The 16,511-nt window shown below is 41.5% G+C and overlaps 2 protein-coding genes across 7 annotated transcripts; one reads left to right on the top strand and one right to left on the bottom strand.

Annotated features, from left to right (window-relative positions):
* Positions 1 to 485: 485 nt before the first annotated feature.
* LOC135163095 (uncharacterized) lies at positions 486 to 6,526 on the top strand. 5 transcript variants are annotated; one of them, XM_064122278.1, is made up of 13 exons: positions 486 to 676; positions 1,907 to 2,057; positions 2,347 to 2,531; positions 2,602 to 2,675; positions 2,749 to 2,929; positions 3,389 to 3,480; positions 3,588 to 3,678; positions 3,755 to 3,929; positions 4,007 to 4,174; positions 4,268 to 4,569; positions 4,665 to 4,992; positions 5,136 to 5,237; positions 5,524 to 6,526. In XM_064122278.1, exons 2-13 carry the CDS (start codon positions 1,940 to 1,942, stop codon positions 5,826 to 5,828), a joined length of 2,121 nt encoding a protein of 706 aa, XP_063978348.1. In that variant the 5' UTR covers positions 486 to 676; positions 1,907 to 1,939; the 3' UTR covers positions 5,829 to 6,526. The 5 variants fall into 5 exon arrangements, with proteins under 5 accessions (XP_063978348.1, XP_063978344.1, XP_063978347.1 ...); XM_064122274.1 differs by having other exon boundaries at positions 672 to 810; XM_064122277.1 differs by lacking the exon at positions 486 to 676 and adding an exon at positions 833 to 1,035.
* Positions 6,520 to 16,389, bottom strand: E(y)3 (enhancer of yellow 3). 2 transcript variants are annotated; one of them, XM_064122240.1, is made up of 6 exons: positions 16,115 to 16,389; positions 10,000 to 15,946; positions 8,204 to 9,371; positions 7,884 to 8,093; positions 7,287 to 7,402; positions 6,520 to 6,979 (listed from the first exon to the last, which is right to left on the bottom strand). In XM_064122240.1, exons 2-6 carry the CDS (start codon positions 15,929 to 15,931, stop codon positions 6,867 to 6,869), a joined length of 7,539 nt encoding a protein of 2,512 aa, XP_063978310.1. In that variant the 5' UTR covers positions 15,932 to 15,946; positions 16,115 to 16,389; the 3' UTR covers positions 6,520 to 6,866. The 2 variants fall into 2 exon arrangements, with proteins under 2 accessions (XP_063978310.1, XP_063978311.1); XM_064122241.1 differs by lacking the exon at positions 7,287 to 7,402 and having other exon boundaries at positions 10,000 to 16,389.
* Positions 16,390 to 16,511: the final 122 nt, after the last annotated feature.

Below are 16,511 nucleotides of genomic sequence, written 5' to 3'. Positions count from 1 at the left end.
GTCACAATTTCAATTCCCAAATCACGTCAGTCATTATTTCAATTATCAAAAAATCGTTGGAATTAAAATGTTTTTACATTTTTCCAGACATATATCAAGACTTGAGAATTGATGGAGTGTAGCTCGTCGGAACAGTAAATTGCTGTCATTTAGCGCAAAAAAATTAACGAGAGAATATGAAAAATTAATGTTGAACTGCTTCTAGTTATTTTTAAGCTCTCAATTCCCCTTTACGCGTGCATTTCCAAGAACAGGGAGAGCCCATGGGGAAGGACGGCTTCTCATTGGCTCATTGAAAGGGTCACGTGGGTGATATCACTCATATCCGTAATAATCTGAACATTTGGACCCTCTAAGCGACACATAAAGCTCTGCATAAGAAAATTTTATGGTAAAACAATCGAGTACAGGTAATTGGGTGGTTTTACATGGAAATTACGGTATATTCTCATGTGAATAACCAGCCGACAGTTTCTCTTGTCAGTAAACGTCACAAACAACGGTCGCACGAATAGTTGACCTGTGAGTCTCTCGCGATTTTCACTAACGCGAGATTTTTTCCTTTTCCGAGGACAGAAAATAATAATGATTGTTGATAATCATGTGAAAACATCGGGAATTTTGGGGGACGATGCGAGAATATCCCAGAAATTGGGGATAAAATCGGAGTTTTAAGGTAACCTCAATACAAACTAGTAAGTTTCACCGAGTAGTTCGGCCAATCGACACCAGGTGTCGCACATATCCGAGGCAAGTCGGCCGAATGTGTCCTCGTAGTGTGGCAGGGGTACTTTCGTCATCAATTTTAATGTAAATACCTAAAATAATTGATATACCGGCTTGTACATTCGCAGCATCGGGAAAAATAGTAAAAAAATTCAAGATTTTTACAATTTTGACATGACGAGAGTTCACGTTATCTCGGGCTTATCCGAGCAATATTAAATTAACCAATAAGTTTCAGGGAATACTGAAACCACCCTCAATGGAGACGGTTGCTCGCTTATCGATGTATTTTTATTTCGATAATTGACGGTGGGCACGAGTGATTATATCCACGTATATATTTTCAAACCGAGACATTTCGTCAAAGTGGGAAAAACATTTTAGTATCTGTGATCAAACGGTGAGACCTCTGGCATACGTGTTTCGTGATTCAGGGGCAGTAGTTTCTCGGCAACAATAAACTCGTGATCGGGTTGTACCATTTATCCTTTATATTTTTTAATTAATTTTTTGGTGAATTGTGGGAGGAAGGTGGTGGGACTTTTGTTCTGTTAATTAGCGGTTTGTATTTTTGAAGAGAATGAGTTATTTGGGATCGGATAATTTTCGGACGAACTGGGGGAAGATTTCTCGGATTCGATCATTTTTGTTGAGTTTTATTTTTACACAACAATAGGATCCAAATATATTTCGAGGAGAGTGATGTATTAATGGCCTTTGTGGTACTTGACGTTAACAATAGATTTCCTAAATCGTCGTTAATCACTTGAGTCTGGGCGAGGGAGAGGAAACGTTTTGAATTTTTTAGTCGATGTTGTGATGAAAAACCAACAGTTCAAATCCATTAAAAACTTGTGCCCTGCACTCAACTGTCAAGTCTAAAATCAAAATTACTGATTTATTTATGATTATTGGGTAGGCACTTCATGTTTAACATTGAAATGGCGTAAGATTTTCTACAGTTTTTCTACATTTTTGTAGTTCAATTACACCTCTGTTAATTGATGCCACTCCAGACGAACAACCACTATGCATTTATCAATTTTCTAAATGACAACATGCAGCCATGTTGCCATTTAAATAGAGTTCAATCAACTACTTCATTGAGCATCGATGAAAATTAAATGTCCATTTTATGCTCGTGACATTGATCGCACGATAACATTGTGTATGTCGCCAGGTACTTGTCCACCTGATAAAACCGTATTAATCCATGATGAGGGTTGTGGCACTCGTTAGTGGTGGTAAAGACTCGATATTCAACCTGATACAGTGTGTTGCTGCGGGTCATGATGTCGTGGCACTGGCTAATTTATATCCTATTGGAAAAGGTAATTAGTGCCCGAACATCTCCCTTACCTTTTTTATTTATTTGTTTGAAACATGCGATTCCGAGTGGAAAAATAAAAGGTTCCTCGAACATGCTGATAGTAAAAAAATTCATGGGAATAGCGATATGTTATCATTTTAATGATTTTTTTCTTCGATCTATCCAAAACCCTAGGCAATTATGTTGGATTCGTCTCGTTGTTTACTGTCAAGCGCGTTCCTATTTAAAAAATCAGTAAAATCCCCACCAATACGTTGATAGTAAATTTTCGAATTGATGATACATTCCAGATGAGCTGGACTCATATATGTATCAAACAGTTGGTCATCAGGGGGTTGAGTACATGGGTAAGGCCATGGGTCTGCCACTATACAGAGAGCCGACCTTCGGTAAATCATGCATGAGGGAAAAATATTATTCACCCACTCAGGACGACGAAGTGGAAGATCTGTACAGGCTTCTAGCTAAAGTCAAGGTAACACAGCTCGTGATTTATCGTTTATTCATACGTGATTATATTTATTTAAAGTATATTTTGCACTTAGGAGAAGGAAAACATCAATGCTGTTGCATCCGGTGCTATTTTGAGTGACTATCAACGAATTCGTGTTGAAAATGTGTAATTATTTGTTCATGAAGTGGATCACGTGACTCGTTAAATCGAAATAATTGTACATTTATATGTATTTCAGGTGCAGTAGATTGGGATTAGTATCACTAGCATATCTATGGCGCAGGAATCAGGACGAATTGTTGAAGGAGATGATCGCGTGCTCGCTCAATGCAGTCATTATTAAAGTCGCATGTCAAGGTCTTGAGCCCAAACATTTGGGGAAGAGCATTTCTGAGATGCAGCACAATCTCGGCATTCTTGTAAGTTTCACGACAAAAGATTTTTTTTCCTCTTAAGGGTTTAGGAACACTTGTTGGCTCTGAATTCACCGAAGAAACGTGAATTCAAAGTTGGAATATTTCCAATACTTTGAATATTCCCTTACTTCTTGCAAGTTTATTTTTGGTGATGCGCTATCAACGGCTTCTTTCTCTTGAAAAATATGTATCAGTCAAGGAATTTCTGATATTTATGCACTTCACATTGACATACAATTTTTAACCGAAGATATATCCTAGATCGTTGAAGGCAATTGAAAAACTGCCTTCGAAAAACTAAAAATCAGAATTAATAAACTTTTCCATATTCAATTAAAAAAATGCAACAACAAGTCGTAATTTACGCTGAACAATATCAAAAAAATAAATTGATACATGCAAACACGTAGAGTGGAAAACACGAAGCCTTAAATTATCATGGGTCACTCCTTTTATCTCCAGAACGATAGATACGGGGTTAACGTATGTGGAGAGGGCGGCGAGTACGAGACATTTACCCTAGACTGCCCGCTATTTATCAAAAGCATCGTCATGTGAGTCTTATCATTCCCAAGGCAAATAAAAGTACCATCTCACAGTTTGTGTGCAAGAGTGCAATTTTTTTTTTGTTATTTTTTGGCATGTTTCTTTTTGTTTTTAGTGACGAGTATGAAAGCGTGGTTCACTCTGACGATAAAATAGCACCAGTTGGATATCTCAATTTTAAGAAAATACATTTGCAAGATAAAGATGTGAGTTTATTTATCAATAATTTCGTGTTTACGCAATGCATCGATGATTATAATTTTGGGGAAATTATTTAAATAGGCAGGCTTGGAGAATCTCACACTCCACGAGAGACTCAAAAATATCCCAGTGAAGACACCCTATGATTATATTGCTGAGATTGTTGGTCCTGAAATGCAGGATGGCTGCAACTTGTCGGATAATGAGAATGATGAGACTGATGGGGATAGCAAGAGCCTCAAATCATCAAACTCTGGTGATTATTTAGACTGCTGGCCATAAGCGCTGTACTCATCGAAATATTTAGATACTATAATAATTTTTATAATTCAGGATCGTTTAGTCCGCCTAGTCCAATGGAATCGAAGTGCGATGACGAAGTTTATCCAGATATTCCAATGGCCAATAGAAGTAAGACTGGATGGCACTGGTTCGGTGGCATCATAGGAAAGAGCAGCGATACAAAAGTAGCTGTGGAAGAGGCACTCGATAAATTAAGCAGTAGGTAAACTTTACATGAATTATTATGTCTTTCTTGTCTCGCTGTGTGATAGCAAAGATCCATGACTCTTTGGGGCTAATGTTTGTCCTCAGACCTCGTGGAGGAAGAGGGCCTTGATATGACAAACCTTGTCGGTGTGACGATGTACGTCAAAGACTTGTCTCAGTTCACTACGATTAATGACATTTACACAACGAGATTACCACATATGAATCCCCCAGTTAGGGTGTGTATACAATGTCCCATTAATATACCTGTGATTATCGACGCACTGGCCTACAAGGGAATCCATCAGAATGACGATGAGAGCGTGTTGAAGAAACACACGATGCATGTACAGAGTATCAGCCATTGGTCACCTGCCAGCATCGGTCCTTATTCACAAGCTGTTCGGGTAAATTTTTTCATTGGAGGAATTCCTTTCATTTGATACGAGCTCAAGCCTCAAGTTAAAATCGTAATATTTTTTAAATTCCTCGTGGACTCTAGATTGGACATATAATAGCCGTAGCTGGACAAATACCCATGGTACCTGGTAATTTATCACTCCTTGATATGAATATCAAGAGACAGTGTCGCCTGACCCTCAGACACATAAATCGCATTGTCAATGCGATGGACTCGGCGACACAGTTGAGAGATATTGTTCAGGGGATTTGCTTCTTGACACATCACAGTTATATCGCAGATGCCAGGAAGGAGTGGGAGAAACGTACCAATAATGCCATTGTTGATTACATCGTTGTACCTCATCTGCCTCGTAATGCCCACGTCGAGTGGTGGGTATGGGCACACAGGGATAACAATAGATTTGAGTGTGAGTACTTTCTCATGTTTATTATCTCTACTCAATTATCTGGATTCACCACATTTATTCGTCTTAAAATAATACAAGGGTGCCAGTCCTGTGTGCTTTGTAAAAAGGACTGAAGTACTCATTCATGAGGATTTTTTGTTTAGATGAAGAAACTGGGAGGTGCGTTGGGAATTTCAAAGTGGCAATACGAAGACGGTGGAATTACGAGAATGATGTTTCAGCAATAGTTTGTTACTTGTCGACGAGTGAGTATTTTGGATGTATACATTGGTGGTGATGGATAAAGGAATCATGTTTCGGAATGTTAACGGACCAACGCAAGAAATAATCTTTGAATTTTGAAAGACACTGACAATGGGTATTGCCTTGTCAGAGATATTTTCATTCTCAAATGGCTTGGACCATGACGTTTAATTGAAATGCATACAAGTTCCTCCCTAACCACCAAAATAAATATTCCAAAACTTCCAATATACATCCGGAGAATGACGTAAACTAATGATAAATATCCTATGTCAACGTATTTTCCAGGGTCGTCCAATTCGACTGGAAACTTGGCAACCGAAACATCGTTAAATTCATCTGAATTAACGGATGACGAGCTGACTGAGGCCTTCGAGTATCTCCTCGCTAAATTAACTAAAGACTCGAAGAGTGAAAATCCAACCTGTAATTTACGTATTTTTTACAAAGCTGCAAACTCACCAGGGCCCAGCATGATACGAAGGGTTCTTGATAATTTTTCAAATCGCAACTTGGTTCCAACAATTATACCGACCACACATTTGCATAATTTCAGTACCTTCTTATCCGTGTGTGGGGTCAGACACGAGTAATATCGTTACTCTTTTGAGATTTTATTATTCGCGCAAAAAAAATAATAAACTGGTCAATTATTAATTATTTACACAGAGGAATTTAAATAGGAGAGATGAACCGAAAAATCGTATTCACTGTTTGTATTTTTGTTTTGTTAAAAATGCCAATTACTGCGATTATTTAGTTGTCTTGGGGTGGATTTAATCCAGTTTACACGTTCAGTCCAGGAGACTCGTCTCACCCAAGAAGATGGACAAAATTCCTCTTTCCTTCTCGACTAGTCAACAATAAAATCACGCGTGAATCAGTAAAATGTCATTTTGCTGGAACTTCGAATCGTTATTTTTGCTCAACATTTCACAATACTTTCTTCATTTTATTTTTTTATCCACGAGGACTTGAACACGAAATACTGCAAGTTCATTAATGCAAAATGGCATCCTTTGGAAATATATTTCAAGAGACGATATCAGAATCATTTATCCAGATATGATTAACTGATCGTTGTGATCATGCCATTGAAACTCACGATTAAATCGAAAGGCTTTTTTCAAGTTAAAAGATAAACATGGCAATGAACTCTCGGCAAAGAATGAATGATGAATATTCGAGTGGGATTCACGTTCGATTCAAGCTAAAAACACACCAATGCCAGAATTATAAGCATGTTGTGAGAGAAAACATTATGTGAAAATAAAACGAGATATATTTTGAAGTTGTCTGCATTATTGGCTTTCCAATTGTCAGAATTATTTATTAAATTCTTAATTCTAATGAAAAGGTATGCATGAAAGCTCTTATAAAGTAGAAAATAACTGATGTATGTTCAATGGAGGATTTGACTGATTGCAGGAAAGGTGTAAAAATGAAAGGATAAGTATAACTCAATGTGAAATCATTCGCTAGTCCGATAAATAACAATAATGGACGTCTTCAATACTAATCAAAATATCTTCAGACAGTGTGGAAAATAGATTCTAAACAATACAACAAGTAGTTGATCAACAGCCTTTGAGATACAGATAAAAACCAATCGTCGTTGCTTTTTCTGATCTTCATTTGAAAGCTTTGGATACCAAAGATTTTCCCATCTGCTGTCGGTTCAGTATGCAGTAATCACACTGGTAATTTTTCCGATTTATTATCAGATCCTTGCTCTCCAAACAGTCTGTGGAGAAATTAAATTTTTTTTCGTTTAATCTTATTTGAATAATCGCGTATAATTTCATTTACATAACAAACACAAATTTTCGGCTAGACCCTTGATAATGGTGAAAAATAGTGCACGATAACGCATACGAAAAAAATTTAATGGAATCACAATAGAATCTTTTTCGTGCGTGTTGCCTAAAAATTAAAGACAAAAATACCAATCACCTAAAATGAAAAATCATCGGGTGAGAAATAAAGCATGCATTCTAGATACACATTTGCAGTCTATTTCTGAATTCTAATGATGATGGATATAAGTATACCTAAGTGCAGATATTTGTCGCATGCACTGCAGTGCACAAGGTTTTCTTCCAGGTCGAGCCTTGGTGCAGTATGACATCGACTGCAATGAGGGCAATACCGACCCTTTCTCCACAGCCTTATTAACGTGATAAATGATTAATGAGTTAGTGAAAAGCCCTAATCATTATTATGAGCAAATCTTAGACTCCAATAAGTTTGCACATCATATTAATAAACCCAAGGAGACAACTGTCACATAATAAGGATATTCAAGTATTTTGGATATTTGTTCTCCAGTGATTTTCTTTTACTTTTGTAGTCAAAGCGCCTAATTTTTTTTATCATTCTCCTGTCCTTGATAATGGAAAAGGAATCGTTGAATTAATATTGTAATTGGTTAGGTATCGAAATATAAACGATACTTGGATATCCTTAATTTTTTAACTCCAGCATAACTCCAAAATTCTGTTAATCTCAAAAAGCAATGGAAAAAAAAGCCTTGATGACAGAATTTTTCACACCGTGATGATGATTTCACTAGTGAGGACCAACTCGCACATCAGATAATTACAAGGGATATTAATCATTAGCGATGAGGATTATTAATGTTTACTCACTTTGAGCAAGGAACACAGAGAGTAGAAACGTAAACTCTGGTATTTTTGTCTCCCTTTTTGTACTCGTGTTGCCACTGGGCCACACTGTTCCTGTCTGCACATACCATACCTCCAGGCTCTCGAGACCCACAACTCGCGCACATGGCACACTCTTGGCAGTGCCAGCGCCCTTGGGGCACTCTTCGCAGGCCCACACAGTATATATGATAGCTAGAATCCACAAAACATTGTAGATTATTACTAATGAGTCCAGAGGAGTTGCAACAATCACCCTTTGGGCACAAAAATTAAAAATACAATGAGAGAAAAAAATTATTTACCCTCTGTCACACATATCACAGAACAGCATCTTGTCCTCGTCAGCAGGATCATGGCATTGAGCGCAAGTTTTGCAGTCAGTGCACTGCCAAGCGTAGGCCTGAATATGCGGTACCATGTCAAGAGTCAGATCAATGCAGGAAGGATGAACATAACCATTGCATGTGCCACACTGTATCTGCACCTCTGCTTTGTTGAACTTGTTGAGATTTTTCAAGCACATTTTGCACTTGAGGGATTTGTCCTTCTGATTGGATAACTCAATGTCAACGTCATCCATGGTGGACTGGGATCCCTCAGTGTCCTGAGTGCCATCACTGCTGGATGAGCTTGAATCATCGGAGGAGGTGTCACTGTCGCTGTCACTCTGTGATCCCTCAGACTGGCTATCAAATTTCCTCTCGTTGGGCCTCATGGGACCATAGAGAACAGTATTGAGAGGATAGTACCTCAGCTCAGCTGGTGTATACTCCCTGTAATAATCCGTGTACTGTCCAGGAATCAATGCAACTGGGTAATGACTGATACTTGTGTTCTCCTCGACCTTCTGCTGTTTTTTGGGTACATGAATGGTGAATGTTTGGAGATCTAAACTGCACTTTCTGGACTCTTTTCTCGCCTTGTTGAAGCCAACATTCCAGGAGAGTGCTGATTGCACAGCCATCTCTGCCAGATCAATTCTATTTTTCTCAGCATTGGCAGCAGCTGTCAATTCCTTCTGCTTCTTCGAGTGCTCCTTTATCTGCTTTTCCCTCATATGCTTTCTGTACTCCTCGTACTGATCAGGAAAATCACTGCACATTATGTCAAGTACTTCGGAGCTACAGACAGCAGTCAGTCCCATATCGCACATTGACTCACTGACGAGACCGTTCTCACGCAGGTGATTTCTCTCCTCCATATCCACCATTCGTCTCTTCAAGTCTGGGTATTTTCGTTTGAAGGATTTAACTCCCAGGTACTGAGATATTTGCTCCTGAATCATGAAAGTGTCACCTTTACGATCAGTTGGCCACTCATACTCAGCTATTTTTTCAACTGTGAAGGGGCCCTCGTCTGGATCAAAACTAATCTCCATTCTTCGATTTTTCACCTTGACTTTTTCGGATTCAGTTGTTGCTGTACTCAAGACACTGCCCTGGGACTCCTCGTTGATTATTGGTTCGCCAGCTGTGAAAAATCAGGACTTTGTTTAGGGAAGTTCTGGGGGATTTAGGCTCTTAGGCTGAAGGGGACAGGTACACGAATGAGAGCCGCAGAGTAACGTGTATATCGCACGGATGAATGTTTATTTTTAGATGTCTCCGTTGGAGACCTACCAATAGGGATATGAGAGAGTCGGTGAAGTTTTAATGTCACTTGAATCGAGTTTTTCAATTATTATGGTAAGAGATGTTTCCGTGAATGAACTTATGTGATGATTACGTTTACTTTTTAGTTTTCTTATAAGAGACATGTATAGACAAATTTAGTTGGAACATGTGTGAAAAAATATTTTGTTTTGAAAAATTGTTTTCCCCATTGAAAGTTGTGGACTTTAATGGCAGCTGAACAGGGAAATCTAGTAATTTTTGTGAGAAATTCTATCGCATTGATAGAGGAGCTTTGTGTACTAGGAATTTGAGCGACGCTTCAAAAGAATTGGAAGAGATTAAATTTGAATAATAAATAGATTTAATTTAATTAAAATTTTTCAACTTTCTGATTTGGAGTTCGTCTTGTTGATGAATTATCCAGTGCAAGTCTCCAGTAACCCATTTGTCAAAACTACCCTAGATATTAAAATAAAAAGTCGTACCGTGCACCGAAATGCTCCGCGCAGGTGTCTGTGACCTCGAAAAGGACTCAGCACTCATCCTGGTCTCCTCATCGATGACTTGAACCGTAGAAATCTCGCTCCTCCCTTCCAGAATCTTCTTGGAGCTCGGTGTAAGCCAGTTTTGGCTGTCAGGAGCCCCAAAAGTCTCCTTCCCTTCCTTTCCGTCGTCCATCTTCCCCTTGCCCCCCAAACCAACCAGTCGACCTCCAGCATCCATCTCCAAACCCTCCACCTCGAGTGCCTGTCCCTTCAATGGATGACTCAAGACTTTGTAAAGTTCCGAAGAATTTTCAGAAGCTACCTCATCATCAAGATTGATCAAAGAAGTAGTTCTGCTCTCGATGAGGGTCAGATTCTGCTCGAGCCTCGGCTTCTTGGCGTTCAGATAATCCGTCCTATCGAGCTTTCTCTTCCCCCTTCCTCGTCCTCGTCCCCGCTTTGGGGGAGCGTAACTCTTCTGACGACTGCACGTCCTCTTGGGCCGCTCGTTCTCCTTCGGCTCAGCAGAACTCATTATTGGTTCGTCTAGAGCGAGAGGATCTTGAGGGACAACTTCCACCACAGGTAGACCGATTCTCCTCGGTCTCCCTCGCTTCTTCGGGACCTTGACCTCTGGAACCCTCAGCGGTGGCACCTCATCAATTATCATGACATCCTGACTCGAATTCGAATTCTCATTCACAATTATCAGTTCTGGATGTGGCTCAATAATTTCAACATCCTCAGGTTCATTTTCAACTTGATTGAAGCCCTGAGCCAGTGAGCGCACTTGAGTGATGCTAATCTCTCGTTTTATCACGTTCATCTGCTGTCTACTAATGACCGATGTTGCTAAAGACTGGGGCTTGTGCTCTCTGGGAACGACTGGCTGGATCGTCACATCTGGAAGAATGTGAGAGAGTTTGGCCTCCAATTTGAATTTTTTTACCTCAAGTGGAACCACAGCAGGTTCCTTTCGCTTGAAAGATTCGTGCTCTGGTGGTTTGTACACTACTGGTTCAATAGTCACTTCAGCAACTTCTTGGGATTCTTTGGATTTATGAGGCTCAGACTCACTGGTGATGATCGTGTGATGTCCTGTTCTTGATAATTTAATTTTCATGGATTCAATTGCTGAAGTGTCCGGTGATTTTAGCATCGACTTTCCCTCCTTTTCGAGTGGTGGCTGAATAATAGAGGCATCACCAGTCTTGGATAACTTGATCTTCACACCAATTGGGGAGTCGGTCTTGCGAGAATCCAGACCTACCTCTACGTCCTCTTTATGAATGATCGTAGCATCACCTGTCTTGGACAGCTTTATCTTCATTCCGATTGGAGAAGTGGTGGCTTCAGGGATTATAGAAGATTCCTGAGAGGCGTATGGCTTGCTCTTGTCCTGGTTGGACTCATCAACGACGTCAGGATGAATTATAGATGCGTCACCAGATTTTGAGAGCTTTATCTTCATCCCCAGTGGGGATTCTGTACGTCTTGGGGGTAGTTCTGGAATTTCCAGCTTGTCCTTAGGGTTCTCTGAAGCAGGAGGATCGAGGATTGAGGCCCCACACTTCTTAGATATCTTCATTTTCATGCCCAGGGGGGAGTCCGTACGCTTCAGCTCATCCTCGTGATCTGACGGAACTATCGAGGCATCTCCACCCTTGAGGAGCTTTATCTTAACCCCCAGAGGGGATTCCGTTCTTCTCTGAGCTTCTGGGGGTATCTCTCTGGAGTCTTCCTCTGATTTATCAACCTGTTGGATTATAGATGCGTCTCCTGTTCTCGAGAGCTTGAACTTCATCCCGAGAGGAGAGTCTGTTCGTTTTGGTGAATGTTGCATATCAATTTTATGCTTTTGCAGGTCTTTGAAGTCCGGTGGAACGATTGAAGGCGCTTCGCCTGATTTAGAGAGCTTTATTTTCATTCCTAAGGGGGAATCGAGCCTCCTTTCATCAACAGGTGCATCACCTGATTTAGAAAGTTTTATCTTCATTCCCAGTGGGGATTCAAGTCTCTTGTCCTCTGGGGGATCGAATTTTTCTGGTTGAACGATTGAAGCATCCCCGGATTTAGACAATTTAATCTTCATGCCGAGCGGTGAGAGAGAGGATCCAGCCAATGATGACTCGCCCTTCTGTACTTCATCACTTGCCTCGTTCGAGATAATCGAAGGATGTCCACTTCTTGATAATTTCATTCTGATTTTACCCAGTTTTTGCCCAGGACTGTCCTCTGGATTTGGGGAGTTTGCAGCTGAACGAATCTTTGGACTTTTGGGTGATCTGGGTTCAGCACAATCAGCTATTGCCGATTTAGCTATTTTTAGAATTATCCTGGGTGAGCCTATGTTCTCAATCTCATGTTTATCGTGGTCCTTTCTGGGTGCCTCGACCACTTTCGATTCATCACGGCACTTCGGGGAGTCCAGCATCTTACAGTTGGATTTCTGATCTCGTTGGATTAGTAAATTTGGCTTTGGGATTGTTGAGGTCTCGTTCATCCTGGGCTCTGCCATGGGAATCTCGATCTTCGGGGGCTCTCTTAAACGCTCCTCCAGGATTGATACTTTTGGAAGATTTCTTGTAGGTTTTAACAGTAACGGCTCCATTACTGGTTTTGACTCAATCTGTGGTTCCTTTCGGGGTTCATCCACCAGCTTTTCAACCTTCTCTATTTTTTCTTGTTCTTTTGGTGGAATCGCCGATGGTTTCGGGGAGATCGTTGCTTCTTCCTTCCGTTTTCTCTCACTCTCCAACTTGACAGCTTCTGATATGATCTCCGCCTCGGAAATATCTATCGAATCTGTTATTATTTCGTCCAATGCAGAGTCCATTTCCTCCGGTTCGCCCTCCGGGCGGAATGATTGCTGAGGTTCAACTGAGTTCTCGATATTATCCTTTAATGTGGGGGAGAGCACTAGAGGAGACATAGTCTCCTGCTCCTCAGACTCCTGGAGGAACTTCACAGCAGACTCTAGTTCTGATATCTCAGACTTCGATGGCGGAGAGCGGTTTCCAGGAAGACCTGCTAACAGCTCATAAGGAATATCCATTTTCTGCTGTTGGTCCAAGTTAAAGGATCTCTCCACGTGTTTCGTCGAGGATTCTATTGACCTCAGCGCTTGCTCCAGATCTTCCGCAGGCTCTGGGCTCCCTGTTATCTCAGCTGCTAGATTTTTTTCATTGATTTCCGCGGGGGCTTCCTCTGAGACGAGTTCGAGAGACTCTATAACTTCTTCGAACAAGTCTTCCTGGACCTCTGGCTCTGGAACAGGTGCCGACAACTGGATGTCTTCGTTCTTCTCGAGTTCAGGGGAGTTTACTGAGGGACTTGGAGCCTTTTGTGGTAGAGAAACATCCATAGAAGGTGACGCTGGCGAGGAATCAAGATTTTTGCCCGCCAGTTCAGGAGTTTCTTCGGTTTCTGGAGATGGCGGTGACTTCTCCGGTTGGAGCTCTTCTGGGGGTTCAGGTGGGGAGGTGGGGATGTTAGCAATATCTTCCGTAACTTCGGAAATTGCTTCGGAAATTTCTTTGGGGCTAGGAACAGCTTTGAATGTTTTTGAGATTAAGTCTTCGGTGTCAGCGGCTACAACTTCAGCTTTCTCTTCCAGAACCTCGGAATCCTTGGCCAGATCAACATCAGTAGTCGAATACTCAAGAGACTCGATTTCTAGGGCTGCTGAGAGGGATTCCTGAGGCTCTGGGAGAGATTCCTGAAGCTCTTGAAGAGCCTGATCTTTGAGAAGAGACACCTGCGTCTCTGGAAGAGACACCTGCGTCTCTGGAAGAAACTCCTGTGTCTCTGGAAGAGATTCCTGAGTCTCTGGAAGAGACTTCGGAGCTTCGGAAAGAATCTCCTGTGCTTCTGTAACTTCATTAAGATCCGGAATTTCTTTGGTGGGTTCATCTTCAAGAACTTTGGGCTCTAGGTCTTCATTCATAGACTGGATCTCAGTAGAGAGATTCTTCGAATCGTCTTTTACTTCTTCAATTACAAGAGATTCTTTCTCTTCTGCTGGCATTTCCTCTTCAATTAAGGATGGAATCGGTTCAGAGGGCGATTCATCCTCGACATTAGCTTCTTTGAGAATTACTGGACTCCTTGGGGACTCTTCATGCTGGGGATCCTCTTCAATTTCTTCTTCGTTTTTAGAAGTTGATAAAAGCAACTCCTCCACCATTCTTTCTTCCTCTTTAGGAGGTGATGGAATCGATTCCTCCGCAATTCCTTCTTCCTCTTTAGGAGGTGATGGAATCGATTCCTCCGCAACTCCTTCTTCCTCTTTAGGAGGTGATGGAATCGATTCCTGCGCAATTTCTTCTTCCTCTTTAGGAGGAGACGGAAGTAATTCCTCTCCAGTTTCCTCCTCGGCTTCGGTAGTCGATGGAACTAGTTCTTCAATTTTCTGAGGCCCTTCTTTAGGATCAGGAACCAATTCCTCTTTTTCTTCCTCAACTGACATCAGTTCTTCTGGAATTTCAGCCAGAATTTCAGCAGGCTCCTCTGTTGGCTCCTCCACCTCCATTGGTTCAGCTTCTAATTCAACACCTTGAGGTGATGTCTCTGTCTGATGCTCTCTCGACACATCGGCATTAGAATCAGTTTCCACTTCTGCCTCTACAGCTGGGATTATTTCCTGTTCAATGCTATCCTTGGAAATGCTCTCTGCTGAGGGGATGACTTCTTCGGACAACTGATCGACGAAATTCTCACTCTTGTTAGGCTCATCTTCCTCTGCAGGTCCACTAGGTGCCTCTTCTGTGATTTCCATTGGTTCAGACTCCGGTTCCGCTTCCTCGCTGTCGACATTTTCCTGAGGAGAATGTAGTTGTATGTCTTCGGTGCAGGTTTCTGGGACTTCAAGAGGAGAAGCTTCAACAAGTTCTTCTCCTTCCTCCACCTGATCATTTTCGATTGTAGTTACCTCTGTGGTGATTTCAGGCTCGATTGTTTCGAGTTCTTTAGAAGATTCGATTGGATTTTCTGATGGTATTGGGGGAGATTCTTCTTTGGATTCCTCTGCACAATTTTCATTGCTGGCTGGAAGCGGTTCAGAAGAATCTTTAGGAGACAATGCTTCTGATGCACTCTCCAGGTCCAGAGTTTCTGGTGGAATTTCATCTAGTGGGCATTCTGATATTTCTTTTGGCGAATCAGCACTGGGATTGATATCACCTCCTTGCACTACTCCTGATGAATCTACATTTTCAGGAAGAGCTTCTGTCGGTTCACCTGGCACTTCTGGTGTTGTTGGGGTGGGTTCAACGGTCTCTTCGAATTCAGTCTCATCAGACACCAATGGAGCTTGGATCAAATCCGTGGAGTCCTCCAGTGGTTGAATGCTCTGCTTGTCTACTAAAGGCTTGCAGGAGAACACGACCTTTGGCTTCTTATCCTTCTCTTCTTCGGAGACGATATCCTGAGAGTCATCAGAAATATATGCCTCTCCGATCAACTGAAGACTCTTATTGATCGTGGAGTCTTCTTTGATGTCACTGGATTGTTCATTTTTTTCTTTCGAATCACCAGAGTCCCCAAGTCGTCCCTCGACTCCCTGATCTCCTTCTTTCAAGGCATCCTTTTCTCCCTCATTTGCCCTCGACATTGTCCCCCCAGTCTCCTCCTTACCGTCTTCTCCTTCGCCCAATTCATCCTGTACTGCCACGTCCTCTTCACTCTTCGCCTCCGTCATCATCGCCGAGAGTGCAGCCATCTCTCCCTCCAGAGTCGAGTCTCCAACGGGTTCAGTCTGCACTCCAATAATATCATTGATATCCATTATGCTCAGTGCTTCAGTGTCATACGTGTCAGCATTCCTATCAACACTGTACGGCTCATAGCGCTCCGGAGAGTCCTCTTTGCTCATCTCAATACTTTTGTCTTCTTCCTTGGAGCCAAGAACCCCCATCTTAGGAGTCTCAGACATTGTGTCTATCGGCACCTAATTAATAATATTATTTTCGATTAAAATACTCGAGCACATTGTTCTCATGTCATCTCCCGATTTATTGTCCCACTACGTTCGATTTTTCAGAGCATAGCGTTCAGTTCATGAATGTCTCAATTGATCCGCTCCACCAAAACCAATCTATCTTCAATTGTTGCTCACCTATTATTCATTCAACACGGGCAGAATAATTTGTTTTCACTCCAAACGTCTCAAGAGTACGAGACATAACCAAAATATTTTCCTCACGCCTCAAAGGCTTTTTTTGGAAACTGGGTCACAGAAATTCAACACTTTGTTAACTGGCAACAGGCACTTCTCTATTTCGCATGCATTGAAACCGATAATTCAACACATTCCAAATTTTTGTAAATAACAATTACCGTAGAGTGAATAAATTATTTGCACTGACTGACGCCTTTGGTCATTGCATCTCCCCGAAACTCCCTAGCGGGGAACATTAGAGCCACCTAGGAAATAATGAGGGAAACTGGCCAGAGAAAATGGCTGCCGTAGGGGCTTTCCCCCGCTTTCTAGGAATTTTTTAGTGATTTTCAGA

This window comes from Diachasmimorpha longicaudata, chromosome 5 (assembly GCF_034640455.1).
Source record: "Diachasmimorpha longicaudata isolate KC_UGA_2023 chromosome 5, iyDiaLong2, whole genome shotgun sequence".
NCBI classification, from domain to species: Eukaryota; Metazoa; Arthropoda; class Insecta; order Hymenoptera; family Braconidae; genus Diachasmimorpha; species Diachasmimorpha longicaudata.
This window is presented reverse-complemented; position numbering and strand designations above follow the sequence as displayed.